This window comes from Talpa europaea (assembly GCF_964194135.1).
Source record: "Talpa europaea genome assembly, chromosome: 5".
Lineage (NCBI taxonomy): Eukaryota > Metazoa > Chordata > Mammalia > Eulipotyphla > Talpidae > Talpa > Talpa europaea.
Window position 1 is genome coordinate 45850607 of NC_140071.1, and position 16606 is coordinate 45867212.

General features: G+C 34.3%; 1 protein-coding gene across 3 annotated transcripts in view; it reads left to right on the forward strand.

Annotated features, from left to right (window-relative positions):
• HOMER1 (homer scaffold protein 1) overlaps positions 1 to 15220 on the forward strand; it is a gene marked incomplete at its 3' end in the record, with an annotated part of 71677 nt that extends 56457 nt beyond the window's left edge. For all 3 annotated transcript variants that reach the window (XM_084233714.1, XM_084233713.1, XM_084233715.1), the window contains exons 6-8: positions 2275 to 2385; positions 2977 to 3057; positions 15032 to 15220. In XM_084233714.1, coding sequence (XP_084089840.1) covers positions 2275 to 2385; positions 2977 to 3057; positions 15032 to 15220 — 381 coding nt within the window. The remainder of the gene's footprint in view (positions 1 to 2274; positions 2386 to 2976; positions 3058 to 15031) is intronic.
• Positions 15221 to 16606: the final 1386 nt, after the last annotated feature.

A 16606-nucleotide genomic window follows, 5' to 3' on the forward strand; every position in this document is an offset into this window, starting at 1 on the left:
CCTTTCCTACAGTGCCTTCCATTTTTAACTATTTCCATTTTTTTTTGAGGAATCTCAGAGTTCAGGCTTCTCCAGGAGATAAGGCTTCTGTTTTCATTGCAGTAGAGCAACACAGCCAGATTACAGAGTGCCTTCACACAAAAAGATGTGTAAATGTTTGTCTCATCCAATGTAATTGCTTTCTCTCGGTCTTTTGCCCAATTAGGGTCATTGAACAGTTGATTTTTACATTTTGTCTATGATCTGCAATTGTTATTTACAAGAAAGTTATTCTAATAAAAACTACATCATTATCAGAACGCCCATGAGGAATTTATTACCCAAATGGACAAAGAAAACTAATAAATATCAATTCTTATGATTTTTGAACATATGTTTCATTTTGTGGACTAGAGGACAGGAATATAGAGGAATGGCTCCCTGGAGAAAGTGTGTGCTGAGTTGGAAGTTGAGAGTTTATTAGGATCTGAATGGTTTTCAGAGGTAATAAAAGGCATTTATAATAGTTAAATCAACAAGGTGAATATGAACATGGCTTGTTTACTTCCCTATTTTTACTTCAAAGTACACACTGGGTATCTTCAGCAATGAGGATGGTTAAGTAGATTGAAGCCAGTGTATAGAGGAACGAAGGGCATAGATTTGATGTTATAAAAGAAATGAGCAGTTGAAAGCTTTGAGTGGAGAGGAGTTGCCCAGTGAAAGATAATGTTAGCTGTTAACAGAACAGATAAATATAGATAAAGATTATAATTATATCCCCTGGCAAGCCATAGTTTTTATTTAGGGTTCTGAGTCTCGGCACAAGGCTATTAGTACATAAATAGAAAGGAACAAAATGATTTGAGGGATAGAGTGACAGAATGTGAAGGACGATTAGGTGTTTGGAAAATGTGAAGGAGAAGAATTTGCTGTTTCCTTAGTTGTCTAGTTGTCTAGAATTTACTATATTCTAATCATCTAAAATGTATGAGATGCCTAATATGTATAAAGAAATGTGATGTTTTGTGTGTATTTGTGTGCAATTTTGTCTATTTTGACCATCTTGGATAGAATAACTTTTAAAGGGACAATTCTCTTTTCTGCTTTCTCAAAAAAAGCATGTGCTTATTTATTTATTTAAAGATTTATTTTATTTATACAAGAAACTGGGGTACAGGCCAGAGCACGGGAGGGCGAGAGAATTCACCAGAGACAGAGCAGGGAGCAGAACAGGCAGATGGACTGAAAACACTGCTGAGGGGAGCAGCAGGCGAGACAGGAGAGGTCTGCTGTGCCATGTGGGTATCTCCCTACCTGGCTGGGAATCGAACCCGTGCTGCAGAGGCTGCAGACAGCTTCATAGCACTGTGCTCAACCTGCTGCGCCCCTGGGGAGGCCCAAGCATGTGCTTATTTAAAGTTAGGTTGTTCTTTGGCCCCTCAGTACTTTTTGTTTTGTTTTGTTTTTTAAAGATCTATTTATGCATACAAGAACTGGGGTACAGGCCAGAGATGCGGGGGAGGGGTGAGAGGATTCACCAGAGACAGAGTGGAGAACAGAACAGGTGGATTGACTGAAATACACTGCTGAGGGGAGCTGTGGTCAAGTCAGGAGAGGTCTGCTGTGCCATGTGGGTTGCTCCCTGGCTGGCCAGGGATCGAACTCATGCTGCAGTGGCTGCGGGTAGCTTCACAGGTTGTGTCTTAACCCCTTGCGCCGCCAGGGAGGACCTCTCAGTACATTCTTATTGCCCAAAGAACTGTCATCTTTTGTCATGAGAGACACTATTGATGCGAAGTCATTTTATTATTGAATGATTTAAATTGTATTATAAGTATACCTTTTCTTCCACATTCTCTTATATTTTAGAAATGTTTGAAAATGTTTTTAGAAGTGTTTGAAAATTTCTGTCCTCTGTAAGGCCTGTTTTGAGACCCCATATTTATTTTGAAGGCTACAGGTAGAAGACAGATGACTATATCTGATTTTGGGTATGTTTTTAGAAGAAATTTTTGAAGAAGATTTTCATTATAAGGGCCCTCTACTGTCATTAATCACTTAATTTAAATTTTCCTAACCTTTTCTGACTAGACCATGTAAATATGTAATTGTTTTCTTATGTCTTTTTTCTTTGTCCTAAATTCTTATCTTTAAAGACTCTTCATTCTACCCTCCATTGCATTAATATTTCATAATTAATTTTCACCTATTGCTTCAAAATTCTTCATTTCTTTGACCAGAAATCCTTTAAAATTGTCGTATTGTTTAACATGTGTTGTCATTTAATTTTAGGTTACCGAACTTGAATGTGTTAGTAGTCAAGCAAATGCAGTGCATACCCATAAGACAGAATTAAATCAGACCATACAAGAACTGGAAGAGACGCTAAAAGTGAAGGAAGAGGTATTTGTTACTTTCTACTCAACTGTAATGTAGCTAACATATGTGTACAGAATAATAGAGTTTGTGTCACATTCAAAGGCATTTTATGCAATAAAATAAGATTGTGGGAGTTTTTTAAGATGAAATTTTCCTTGAGTGATTTAAGCTTGTCAATAATTTTTTTATCCCTGTTTCTGTTGTTGCAAACTGTGGAGAAGCCTTTAGACTGAGATACTGCCTGTTGCCTTCTGCATGAAGGTTGCTTTCATACAATCAACAGAAAATATGTTAGAGGTTAAATGAATTTTACAAGTTGTTGCTTTCTCTTGTTTCCAGTAAAAGGATTTAAAACCCTAGAAAAGAATTATTTCCACAAAACTTGAAGCAACATTAAAATGTTTAAATTGTTATTTCTAAGTAGTGTTTTGCCAAAACTTCCAAGTTAGACTTGTTGCTTAATAATATTCTGTTCTAGACAACATATCTATAAAGATTAATTCAGTCAGTATAAACATTTAAAATAATGTTTTTGAATCACCTTTTTTTCTAAGGATTGCGACAGTAATTTCAAGAAAAAAATAAGGCTTTCTCTTTTTGCTCTAACTATTCTAGGAAATAGAAAGATTAAAACAAGAAATTGATAATGCCAGAGAACTACAAGAACAGAGGGACTCTTTGACCCAGAAACTACAGGTAAACTTTAATAAAATTTGTAGTCATTTCTGCATAGAGAGGCATAAATCATTCTTTCACATAGTAATGGCTTTTTCATGAGACTCCTTTTTGTAATGTTTAGTCATTCTTCTTTTGCAGAACTTGTGATTCATGCCTAATCATTGATTTTTCAACGATTACTTAATACCTTCATCTAGGGTAGCATATAATCATCATAGATGGTCATTTGTAAGTTATTGTTAATAAATTATTTTAGAAATTTAGACTTAAAAAAATGCCCTAAATTCAAAGAAAATTTCTGAAATTGATTTCATTCATCATGGGAATTCTGCTTATTTTTTACACTTAATTAATAGGTGAATAACAGCAGTAGTTGTGCCTTAATAGAAATCAAGTTGGTGCTTTTTCTGCCATTAGTCTAATTTCACTTGGTTTTATCTGCATAAATAGAATGTTTTCTGATTCTAATTGATCCCTATATGCCCTGTGGAAGTGGTAGCTGACCATGGTTAAAAGAGATTTTTCAAAATTTATTCCATACTCTCGTCCTTCCAGATCAGGTACTTTTCTTATACCCCTTGGCTAGTAGCTGCAGTAAAGAAGGATTAAAGCTACTTTAGGATTTGTAGTAGAGATAAGTATATGTAGAAAGAATTTGAGATAAAGAGAGATGTGGTACTGAAAGCCCAGAATTATGGGCAGTATCAGTTTGTAACAAGAATGGCCAATATTTAGTGAGTACTTGCTATATCAGAGTCTGCTAAGCTCTTATGTTATTCATTTAATCCACATGAGGAAACTAGAACATGGATGGTTTATCTTTTCCAATCTATATTGAAGTGGAGATAGACAAATTCTATGACAATAGACAATAGATTCTTCATGAAGAAAACAGATTCTTTATATGAAATGAAATATTTTTCTCTCCCTCTCCCATCACTGGCTTTTAGCTATCTGAGGAAAACAAGGTTACTTGTTTTGGTTTGCCCTATTAAATTTGTTTCTACATTTTAATCATCAGTGTAGATTAGTGGATCTCAACTGAGATCCCCAGGGTGCCCCAGGGTACATTTAGAAGTGTATGGAGGCATTTTTTATTTTCACAACCAGGCCTGTGCAGCTATCATCTAGTAAGTCAGAGCCAATGATGCTGCCAAACATTGAATTATCCCACCCAAAATGTCACTAGTGCCAAGACTAAGAAGCCCTGGTGTCGAACCAAAATTTGAAGTGTAATCAAGTCTGAAAGAAATGAAGATGCAGTCCAGTTTTGTCTTTTGTTTGGTCTGGTTTTGGCTTCCATTTTTTTGAGTACTAGCTCTGATTCAGGCATATGCTAAGTACTTAACATATATTAGCTCTACTGTGTTTAACACATTAAAGATGTGATTTTCCCCATTTTCAAACTAGTTCAAAAGTGTTAACAAGTTTAATCTAGGCACTTTTCTAGAAAGTAGTGAGCCTGCATTTGTTTTGATTACAAAGTCTTTGTTCTTTATGCATTATCACACTACTTCAGGCAGTCAAGCATCCAAACTACCTAACAATTCCAGAGAAATCAAGAGACAATTCATTCATAACAGAATTCTAAATATATTTTGTCAGTGATTAGGCAACTTTAAATGTATTTTATCATTGATTGAGCAACAGTTAATTGAATTTTACAACTTTTACAACTGGTACCTGGAATGATGAATATCCATTCTTACCTACTGTTTCACTAAATTTCAAAAATACTTATCAAAACAATCTACCTAAAGCAGGGGAGGGAAGTTTTCAGAAAACCTCAGGATGAATTAAAAAGCCATAGAAATAACCTGTATTTTTTCCAATTAAAAGAAACTTTTTCCTTTTTACCCTCCCACCTTAAAATATCTGCTTATCAAATGTCCCAATACCCTTGAACTTCTGTTCATAAGTTCTTTATAGAAGGTTGGATTCATTAAATTTCTTGAGTGGTAGATAAACTTCTGTAATTGCAGTACATGGAATGGGTGGTAAGTATGAATATGGATAGAAAAGTCATAGTTATAGGTACATTAAAATATTATGATACAATTTTTCCAAGTTTTTCCCCAAATATGGGTATAACATATGCGTATTGTAAAAAATATATAAAATATTTTGTAAGTTCTAACAAGATATAATTTACAAAAATATAATTTATAAGGAAACATAATGAATCACAATCCCATCATCCTAAGGCAAAGCACTTGCATTTCCTCCCTTCAGTTTTGCATAATTTTTTCTGTGCATGAGACACGTAGACACCATTTTTATTTTGTTTTCCTAACATCACATTGTAACATAAGGCCAGTGGCTGCATAGTGTTCTCTTGTATAGATGTGCCACCACTTCCCAACAGGGATGGCGATTTATGTTGTTTCTGGTTTACCTATAATAAATCTTATTTAATTAAACTTTGCCTTTCTGATTATTTCTTTAAGACACACTTTTAAATGAGAAATACTTGGTGTCAGTGTTTTAAAATTTCTTAGGCAGAAAAATTGATATCTAAAAAGCAGGATACCCACTGGTTATTGGTCTCCCCTAATCTTGGCTGTCTGACAGCTCACATAGTAGTTTCTTTGTCTCCCTCCTTGCCCACCTCCTCCACAGCCTTTCCTGTTACACACTCTTTGTAATATCATATTTTCTTTTCCTTGTAGCATTTGTCACTATCCAAAATGATCTTGTTTGTACATTTTATTTTTAAACCGTTTATTTCTAAATTATTTATGACAGAAAAGTTGCATAAACAACACAAGGATTTTTCATATACTTCTCATGTACATCTCCCAAATGCTTTGCCATATTTGTTCTGTTTTTCATTCTGGATCTTTCTCTGTATCTCTACGTATTACATTTTTCCTGAAATGTTTGAGAATAAGTTGAGATATGGTATCCTTTTACCTCTATATACTTCACTATGCATTTTTTAAGAGCAAGAACATTCTGCTGCATAACCATGAAAATCAAGAAATTACAGTCTCTACTCAAATTCCTATAATTGTCCTAATATTTTCCTTTATAACAACTTTTAAAAATATGTTTTTCTGGTACAGGGTTCATTCAGTCTTGCATGTTGCATTTGATTGTCCTATTTATTTTGATGTTCAAATTATTCCAGATTTGGCCAATCAGAACCCTTCAGTCCAGACTCTATGTCCTTTTAATATGATCACATCATTTGTTAAAGAACTTCATGTTTTAGCAGAACTTGATAGTCTAGCCCTGGGATTAGCTGTTTCTCTAAGGAGAAAATTCTTTTTTTAAAAAAAAGATTTATTTTATTATACATACAAAACTGGGGTACAGGCCAGAGGTGTGGGTGGTGAGAAGATTCACCAGAGACAGCGTGGGGAACAGAACAGGTGGACCGACTGAAATACACTACTGAGGGGAGCAGCGGGTGAGTCAGGAGAGGTCTGCTGTGCCATCTGGGTAGCTCCCTGGCCAGGAATCGAACTCATGCTGCAGTGGCTGCGGATAGTGTCATAGGTTGCCTCTTAACCCCTTGTATTACCAGGGAGGCCTTCCAAGGAGAAAATTCTTTTAGCAAAGATTGGTATTTCGAAACTGAGATCCAGGCACTAGATGTTCTTTTTGCTATTGTGATAACATTTCTTCAGGTTCCTCTTAATAAACACAACTAGGAGTATACATATACCACCACATTATGTCCTATATATATGTTTTTAAAATGAATTTATACTCTGCTCCCAATGTAGTCCAATGTGAAGTTCATTGTAAGATTCCCAATTTTCATATTTCTAATTTCTTCCCCCAAAACTAAGAAAACTGTCCCATTCTCACAGTGTATTTACTTACTTCCTCATTCCTAGAAAGCACAGAATGTAATTTCTGAATTGTTAATTTTATACCACTGCAAGAAAAAAAAACCTTACCAACTAGACAGCAGTATAAATTTTTTTATGTTCAAAAGTTAGTTGGATTAGTTTTTCCCTTTCCCGTCTTTGATTAGATTATTCATTTAAGATGCAATTATGTTATTTGTGTTATATTGGATTCCATTTTAGTTTTTTCTTCCCCATCCTTTTTTAATTATATATATGTGTGTGTTTACTGAGTATATGAAACACTATGTGGTCCCCAAAGTCAGAATTATTGAAAAAGATATCTTTAAATAACTATTATATCTTCTTATCTCTTCCAATCAGTTTATCCAAGTTCCAGCCCCAATTTTTCTATGCTACAAGTGGACAGATGTATCTTTTTTACTGTCCCCCTATTTCTACACAAATGGTAACACACTCTAGATTGCTTGATATACAGCTTTTTCACCTAGAATATGTACTGAAAATCACTTTATCAGTTCATAGATAAAAATCATTTTTTAATTTTAAATAATAGCTCTTATATATTGAAGAAAACCTAAGCAGGCATCTTCCACAGTATGTCAAAAACCCAAGACATTTGCCCATTCACACAGCAAATTTCTTGGCACCCAGAGCCATGGCTTTCTCACAGTTGACATAATGCTGAACTTTTCCAATTCCACAACACATGGCAAGCTCTGCTCTTGGTGGTTATGAGGATCCCATCTGTACCTACCAAATATACAGTGTAGGTGATTCCAGCAAGCTTTAACACTGTACAGTGTAGAGTAGTGTAGATGGTATAGAGAAAGATTTTAGGGAAGAATGAAATAAAAGTATATTATTAGGAATATTGGAAGTACTGTTTTACATATTATTTTTAACTCAGTACTTTAGCGATTAGATGGAGTTTGTAAACCTGAAGATTTTTAAGAGCATTTTTGAAAGTATTATACAATCAGACTTTCAGAGATAATTCAGTTCAATTCAACAGCCTGCTAAGCACATCATCAGGTGTGAATTACAAAGATCAGCAAAGGGATCATGCTCAGCGAAATAAGCCAGAATGAAAAAGAAAAATACTGTATGGTCTCACTCATAGCAGGAATTTAGAAAACCTAACTAAGGGACCAGGAAGAAGACTAATTATAATAAAGTAAAAATCAAAATCAACAAGAAACTATCAACCGGACACACACTACTGGGGGCAGGGGGGACGAAGGGAGTAGGCTCAAAACAAGGCTGGTGGGAATTGTATGGGTGCTATAACCAAGATGAAAATGCATACATTGTGCAAAAATGAAAAATGGTGAAAAATATATGTAAAATAAAAAAATTTGTAAAGTGTACAATAATCATATAAATGCAAGGAAGTAAATGATGCTTTGAGAAAGTAAAAAAAAAAAAAAAAAGAAAACCACTTTTCTATAACTACAATACTTTCAGGACAAAGTCCGGGCTTATTAGAGCATTATACAAATTCCCCATAACTCAGTCCCTTATGTCTTACAAAGTACAGTGCCCTGACATACTATGCTGTTTCATGCTTCAATGTCTTTGTGTAACACAACTTTTTTCTCTTTGGAATTATCCTCATACCATCAACCTGCCAAATTTCTATTCATACTCTTAAAATCCAGTCCAAGGGACCTTTCTTCATTCCCCTTTCTCTCTCTTTTTTTTTTTAATATCTCAATAACCACTTTATTTTTTTTTAAATAATAAATTTTATTTTTATATTCCCCATACAATAGCAGCGCTGTTTACAATAGCTAAGCTTTGGAAACAGCCCAAATGCCCAAAAATAGATGACTGGATCAAGAAGATGTGGTACATACATACCATGGAATATTACTCAGCATTCATTCCCCTTTCTCTTGTTCAGGTGTCAGGTGGCATCACATTCATCTGTTGACCTGGTTTCCCTTTTTTATAGGACTGCGTGGAGCATTTTTTTTTATAGCTATGTAGTACGTAATTTGTATATGTGATGGTTTATTCAGCCACACTCCTTTATTATAGGTATTTAGGTTTCTGCAAAGTATAGCAATAAATAATACTTGCATAGGTATTTTGTTATTATTGGATGTATATCTTCAGAGTAAATTCTAGAAGCAAGATTACTAAGTGAGAAGCTAAATAGTTTCATTCAATATTGTTAAATTCCCCTCTTTAATGACATGTACCAATACCCTTTCATACCTGCAGTAAAAGTGAGTGTCCGTTTATCCACAACCTCACCATTAAAACATGCTGTCATACTTTTTAACTTATGGCAATGTGTGATAGGTCAGAAATTATCATTTTAGTTTGTATAGCTCATATAATGGGTGAAATTGAATATCTTTCATAAACTTAAGGGCAATTTTTGCTACTTTTATATGTGTGGATTGTGTGTTCCTCTCTTTTGGCTTTTACTCTATAGGTTCTTTAGTCCTTTTTCCAGTGAATTTCAAAGGATCTTTATATATCTGTGATTATGTCACAAATATTCTCTAGCTTGTCATTGTTTTTGGTCTTTGCTTAAAGTGATGTTTTTGTTTTATGTAGTAGTGAAATTTATCATTTCTTTTATTATTTCTGGCTTGGCATCAGAGGTAGCTCTTTTCCAAACTCATACAAAAATTTATCCATAACTCTCTCTAGTATATATATGGTTTCATTTGTTACAATTAGAGCTGTGATTCATTTGTTTATTCTTAGTAAATATTTATTGAATGAGTCAAAATTTCTTTATGTGGTTGCTGTGTTCTTCTGTCAAATTGCTAGCTGAATTGTTAACACTGTCTTGATACTTATATGTCTTGCTATATATTAAGGTTAATTATCTAACATGGTAATAATATATCTAGCTTGTTAGAATTCATGATACGAATTATATGTCAAGAACAGCATTTTTTCTGTAGTTCTATTTAGATTAAATAAAGTTTAGATTTAAATTTATAGAAAATTAAATCTGATGTGGCCCCATTGATATTGATAGTAATTGTTTAAAATTTTTTTAATCATGCTGGAGTTTTAGGTTCCATATCTAACTGATACAAAACATGACCTTCTGTCTACTAGGATATTATACTTTCAGTTATTGCCTTTTCAAGCTCTCCGAAGGGAGTTAGCAAATTCTGTCTTCCAATGCTTTATCTAGGCTGAACCGAGCCTCTGAGTGCCTTGGCACATGTCTTACATATCTGGAAATGAGAAAGGGAACACAGTAGGGAAAAAATGATAATAAGAAAATGATAATAAGAAAACTGTGTTAGGAGGGAGAATAAAAGGCAAGAAGGAGGAGGATTGGAAAATACACAGAAGGTAGAAAATCAGAAAATTCTACCAGCTAGGTCTCCCATGCTTCATATTGACCCCTGTGCACTGGGCTGTCTGTGCTTGCTCTATGGTCATGTTCTCCACTGCAGAATAGGCCAGCAGCATCAGCATTGTGTTGGGTCACTTTTGTTATATGCCTAGTAAAATTCCTCCAATCAGAGAAATGGCTATGAGTGCCGGACTCCTAGACAGAACAATTCAATGTTAATAACTGAGGGAATTTTGTATTTTGCTTGCTTCCATTGAAAATGTTTGGGTGTTTCATTGATTGGCAAGGAGAACAAGGCAGCCTTTCATTTCTAAGGAAGGCTTTAGAGGGCAACTGGGTGGTGCCTGTTGAAGTGGGTGTTTTCTAGTGAATGACTTTTAGTCTATTTTTATAGTTGGAAATGTTCTACTCTTAACCTTATTGTTTAAGCAGGCAAAAGAGCATGCTGTGCAACCATGAATGGAATTTTTACATTTGATCTCAGGGTCTAATTTTCTCTTTCATAGTGTAGAAGCTCCTTGAATTTGGCTTCTGAATTTATAAATACTTTATTAGTTTTAGATTTTACTCTCAGTTCACCTGTATATTATTCAAAGGCAAAAGATTAGAACTATACCTGTTTAATATCAACAGTAAATACTTTAGAATTAGATTGGGATTCCTTAAATTCTTCTTTTATAAGTTATTATAGCTGCTTTTTTCCTTTCTTAGTTTCCCAGACTTGCAATTTATCTGTGGAATCTTTGCTTGAAATTTGTTCATATTTATTTATGTCAGAGCAAGTGAACATTTCCTTATGTTCAGAATCCTAAACCGAGTGTTGCTTTTGTACATGTATTTGAGCCAATTTCCCAGTTATCTTTCTCAAAACTTTAATTTTTCAGCTATTAGAAGGCATAATCTCATAATCCCAACAACCAGAGTTACTTTCTGTTGTGCATTAATTCTTTTTTTTTTCTTTTTTTTTTATTTCAAATATTTTTTTTTATTTTTATAAATTTTATTGTTATATTCCCCATACAATTGCAGCCCTCCCATTCTGACCCCAATCCCTCCCCTCCCGCCCCCGCCCCCGCCCCCCTAAAAGTGTCTCTGGTTCATATTTTTTATGTTGATTTTGATTTTCACTTTCTTATATTCATTTTCCTGGTCCCTTATTTAAGTTTTCTAGATTCCTGCTATGAGTGAGACCATCCGGTATTTTTCTTTTTCTTTTTGGCTTATTTCGCTGAGCATGATCCCTTCCAGCGCCATCCATGTTGCTGCAAATTGCATGTGTTTATCTTTTTTGAATGCTGAGTAATATTCCATGGTATATATGGACCACATCTTCTTGATCCAGTCATCTATTTTGGGCATTTGGGTTGTTTCCAAAGCTTAGCTATTGTAAACAGTGCTGCTATAAACATAGGGGTGCAGGTGTTCTTTGGAATTGATGTTTCTGTGTCCTTTGGGTAAATACCTAGGAGTGGAATTGCTGGATCCTATGGAAGCTCTATGTTTAGTAGGTCCAGAAATCTCCACACAGCTTTCCACAGTGGTTGGACCAGTTTGCACTCCCACCAACAGTGCAGAAGAGTTCCTTTTTCTCCACACCCTCGCCAACATTTGTTGTTGCTAGTTTTTTTAATATGTGCCATTCTCACTGGTGTAAGATGGTATCTCATGGTAGTGTTGATTTGCATTTCCCTGATGACAAGTGATGTTGAACATTTTTTCATATGCCTGTTGGCCATTTGCATTTCCTCCTCAGAGAAGTTTCTTTTTAGCTCTTCTGCCCATTTTTTGACTGGATTATTTTCTTTGTTGTTGTTGAGTCTCATCAGCTCTTTGCAGATTTTTGTGATCAGTCCTTTATCATTAGTGTTGGGTGCAAAAATGTTCTCCCAGTCAGTGGGGTTTCTCTTTGTTTTTGTTATTGTCTCTTTTGCTGTGCAAAAGCTCTTTAATTTGATGTAGTCCCAGCTGTTTATCTTTGCCTTCACTATCACTGCTTTGGGTGATGTGTCTATAAAGATGTCTTTGATGTGCAAATCACGTAGTGTTTTGCCTATATTTCCTTCTATATATTTTATGGTTTCAGGTCTTATGTCTAGTTCTTTAATCCATTTTGAGTTGATTTTTGTGTATGGTGTGAGGTAGTGGTCAAGCTTAATTCTTTTGCATGTAGCGACCCAGTTTTCCCAGCACCATTTATTGAACAAACTTTCTTTGCTCCAATGCATATTCTTTGCTCCTTTGTCAAAGATTAGTTGACCATAAATCTGTGGGTTTATTTCTGGATTTTCTATTCAATTCCATTGGTCTGTATGTCTGTTCTTGTTCCAATACCATGCAGTTTTGATGATTATGGCTTTGTAGTATAGTTTGAAGTCTGGGAGTGTGATGCCTCCATTCCCTTCTTTTTTTTTCAGGAGAGCTTTGGCTATTCGGGGTTTTTTGTGATTCCATATGAATTTCATCAATAATTGTTCTATTTCTTTGAAGAATGACATTGAAGTTATGATTGGAATAGCATTGAATCTGTATATTGCTTTTGGAAGGATGGCCATTTTAATAATGTTTATTCTTCCAATCCATGAGCAGGGGATGTCTCTCCATTTCTTTGTGTCTTCTTCTATTTCTTTTAACAGTGTTTTATAGTTTTCTTTGTATAAGTCCTTTACCTCTTTTGTTAGATTTATTCCCAAATATTTGATTTTTTTTGTTTCAATAACAAAAGGGATGGTTTTTTTGATTTCTTCTTCTTCAGATTTATTGTTTGTGTATAGGAAGGCTACTGAATTTTGCGTGTTGATTTTGTATCCTGCTACTTTACTGAACTGATTGATGAGTTGAATTAGCTTTTCTGTGGAGTTTTTGGGGTTCTCTATGTATAATATCATATCGTCTGCAAATAGTGATAGTTTGACTTCTTCTTTTCCTATTTGGATTCCTTGGATGTCTTTCTCTTGTCTTATTGCCCTGGCTAGGACTTCCAGTATTATATTGAAAAGCAGTGGTGAGAGTGGACATCCTTGTCTTGTTCCAGATCTTAATGGAATTGCTTTCAGCTTTTCACCATTGAGAATGATACTGGCTGTTGGCTTGTCATAGATGGCCTTTATGATGTTGAGGTATGTTCCTTGTATCCCAAGAATTTCAAGGGCTTTTATCATGAATGGGTGTTGCACTTTGTCGAAAGCTTTCTCAGCATCTATTGATATTATCATATGGTTTTTATATTTCTTTTTGTTGATGTGTTGGATAACGTTGATTGATTTTCGGATGTTAAACCATCCTTGTGTCCCTGGAATGAATCCTACTTGGTCGTGGTGAATTATCTTATGGATACATTGTTGGATTCTGATAGCTAAAATTTTATTGAGGATTTTTGCATCAGTTTTCATTAAGGAGATTGGCCTGTAGTTTTCCTTTTTTGTGTTGTCCTTGTTCGGTTTTGGTATTAGTGTAATGTTGGCTTCATAAAACGTGTTTGGTATTGTCCCTTCCTTCTCAATTTTTTGGAAGAGTTTGTGAAGGATAGGCACTAATTCGTCTCTGAATGTTTGGTAGAATTCATTTGTAAATCCATCATGTTGTGCATTAATTCTTAATGTTTGTCCTTATTGATAGAAATTTGTGCACAGGTGAAATGTGTTGCTTCATGTTCTGTTCTTTTCATTTAACATTCATCGGTCTTTCAATAATTAAAAAAAAACAAATTCCACTATCATTTAGACTTGGTAGAAGTTTTTTTAGAGATTTACATTTAATGATATATTAACACTTAAAACATTTTCTGAGGCTGATTCATACTGTGTAGCTAACTTCAACATGTCTTAATTGTCCCATATAATTTTCATATGTGATTATAATTTGTGTCAGTCATTTAATTCCTCACAGATATATACATGAACTTTCCAGAAAGGATATATGACTTTGCTTATCTGAATATCTTATTTAAAGTGTAATAGTTTTTTAGGTATAAAGTGTAAATTTCTGTGTCTGAAGTGTGATAGACTTCTTGCTGTTTTTCTCTATTTAATTTTTTTAATCGAAACTAAATCTTTACCTCATGGCATATTTTAGTTTTTAGAATCACTTATTATGTTTGTCATGATAGGAAATACTTTTAAAGCAATAATCACTTCTAAATAACTCTTAAGCATGCCAGATTTATTGTACTAAAACAAATTAAAAACATTTTTTTGTTCCCATTTTTTCTTTCCTTGGTTTGGAATATGTTGGATTGTTAGCTTTGCAGTTCTCTTATATGTCCTGTCATTATATATTGTCCCCACAATTTTTAGCATTGAGCTATATTCTCTACTACACCCATTCATCTTGATACTGAGGCAAAACAAATTATAATTGACGTATTCTGAGCATCCTAAAACCTCATCTTGGAGAGTCATTTTCTTCTTTAAATCTTCTTCTAGAATTGCCAATGAGGATAAGAAACTAATTTATTTCTTTTCCTGCTTTCATTTGAGATTGCTAACATTGTGCATTAGGTAAAGTACTTGGCAGAAGTAGAAACGAGATGCAGAGAGTCCACAAAATGGCTCTTCAATCCTGTCGTGGTATATGAGGTGCCTAGAGTATTCTCTGGCATGAAGTAAGCAATCAGGAAATTTTTGTTGGATGGAGGGATAGATTCCTGAACAATCCAGTCACTAAAACCACATGGATTTCTCAAATGACAGAATCTGAAATATCTTTAAATTGTGTTAATGTGAGATTCAGAAGCTCATCTGATTGTCAGATAGCATTAATTACCATGATAAAAATGAAAGTTATATGGTTGTCTAAGTCATGAACTGACATACATGCATTTATTGAACTTTTGTTTCTAAAGGAAGTAGAAATTCGGAACAAAGACCTGGAGGGACAACTGTCTGACTTAGAGCAACGTCTGGAGAAAAGTCAGAATGAACAAGAAGCTTTTCGCAATAACCTGAAGACACTCTTAGAAATTCTTGATGGAAAAATATTTGAACTAACAGAATTACGAGATAACTTGGCCAAGCTACTAGAATGCAGCTAAGGAAAGTGAAAATTTCAGTGCCAATTGATTAAAAGATATACTGTCTCTCTTTATAGGACTGTTTGGGCTCTGCGTCAAGATTGCACAAAAAATTTAAATATCACTCCTCCAGGAAGAGGATCTTTTGAAAATTGGAATTGTATATTTCAGTGTAAACTTTAGAATTCAGCTTGTAGCTAGTTTGGGGAAAAAGAGATGAAAAACTTGAACTACAAATTACCTCCATGTATATTATTGGCCATAGTTAACTAGAAAGTTATAGACAATTAATGCAATCTTTTTTCTGATATTAGCCAATGGGAGAATTAACAATGTCTGGGTCTCATTTCTCTTTTGTGTTCAACACAGTGAAGGTTATCTGCTTTTTAAATTATTTTATTTATGATATCTAAAACTGTGTTTTGTGCAAAAACTTAGTGATGAAAGCCCTGTCTTTTGTTGTAATCTGAATAATTTCTCAGGATATTTTTGCACTGCTGAGAAGCAGTGCCATTACCAATTAATTCTTGCCAGGAGTGAAAGAGAGCTGCATCTTTAAATGAAACATACTTACTCTAACTGGGTGTATAGAGTTCTTCCCTTTTTTTTTATACTGGAAGATATTTCACTCTGGTGACCACTCTGGTGTTCTCCAATCTTGTCTGCTGTATAGTTTACTTTTCCATATTGATTCCATGTACTTCTGAGAAGATATTGTCTCCCATTTTATTACACATTTTAAAGCCAACTAATGAAGGCAGCTGAGTCCCTCAGAAATTTTTCTTTTTAAATTTCTAATAAATTTGACACACAGTACTGAACTATAGCAGCCCGTCACTGACGGTCTGGTCTAGCAATGTTAAGTATATTAACAGAATATGCAGTTACTTTATTTATATATTTTGCAAGAAATTTTTTCTGAATGATCAATGCATTTCAATTTACAAATATTAATGGTTATTGGGTAACTTTATTATAGATCATTTTAAGGTGTATAGCTATTTTAAAGGGGATCCATTTCCATCAAACAGCCTATCAGAGGACTATTGGAATTGGAGCCGTGTACTCTGTCTGGGTCTTCACATCAACCACATCTTTAGTCAAACCTCACAAGGCAATATTCTGAACTGTTAACTAGGCATTTCAAAACTAGGCATTTCAATTCAATAGACTCTTCTCAGTGAACAGGTTTTAATGTTGTTTTGATGTAATTTTAAAAGACTTTTAGCAAACATGCATTTCTTTCTATATTTCTTTTAAGAGGCTATTTTAAAAGTAAGCCAAGTGCTGTCTAGTCTGCTTATGGAGTAGGAATTGCATCAAAGTCCATATATTCTTGCTGTACAATGCCTGTGATGTTGAGGAGGGTTCTTTTTTAAGTGTATGCCTGAGTATCTGACTCTATGG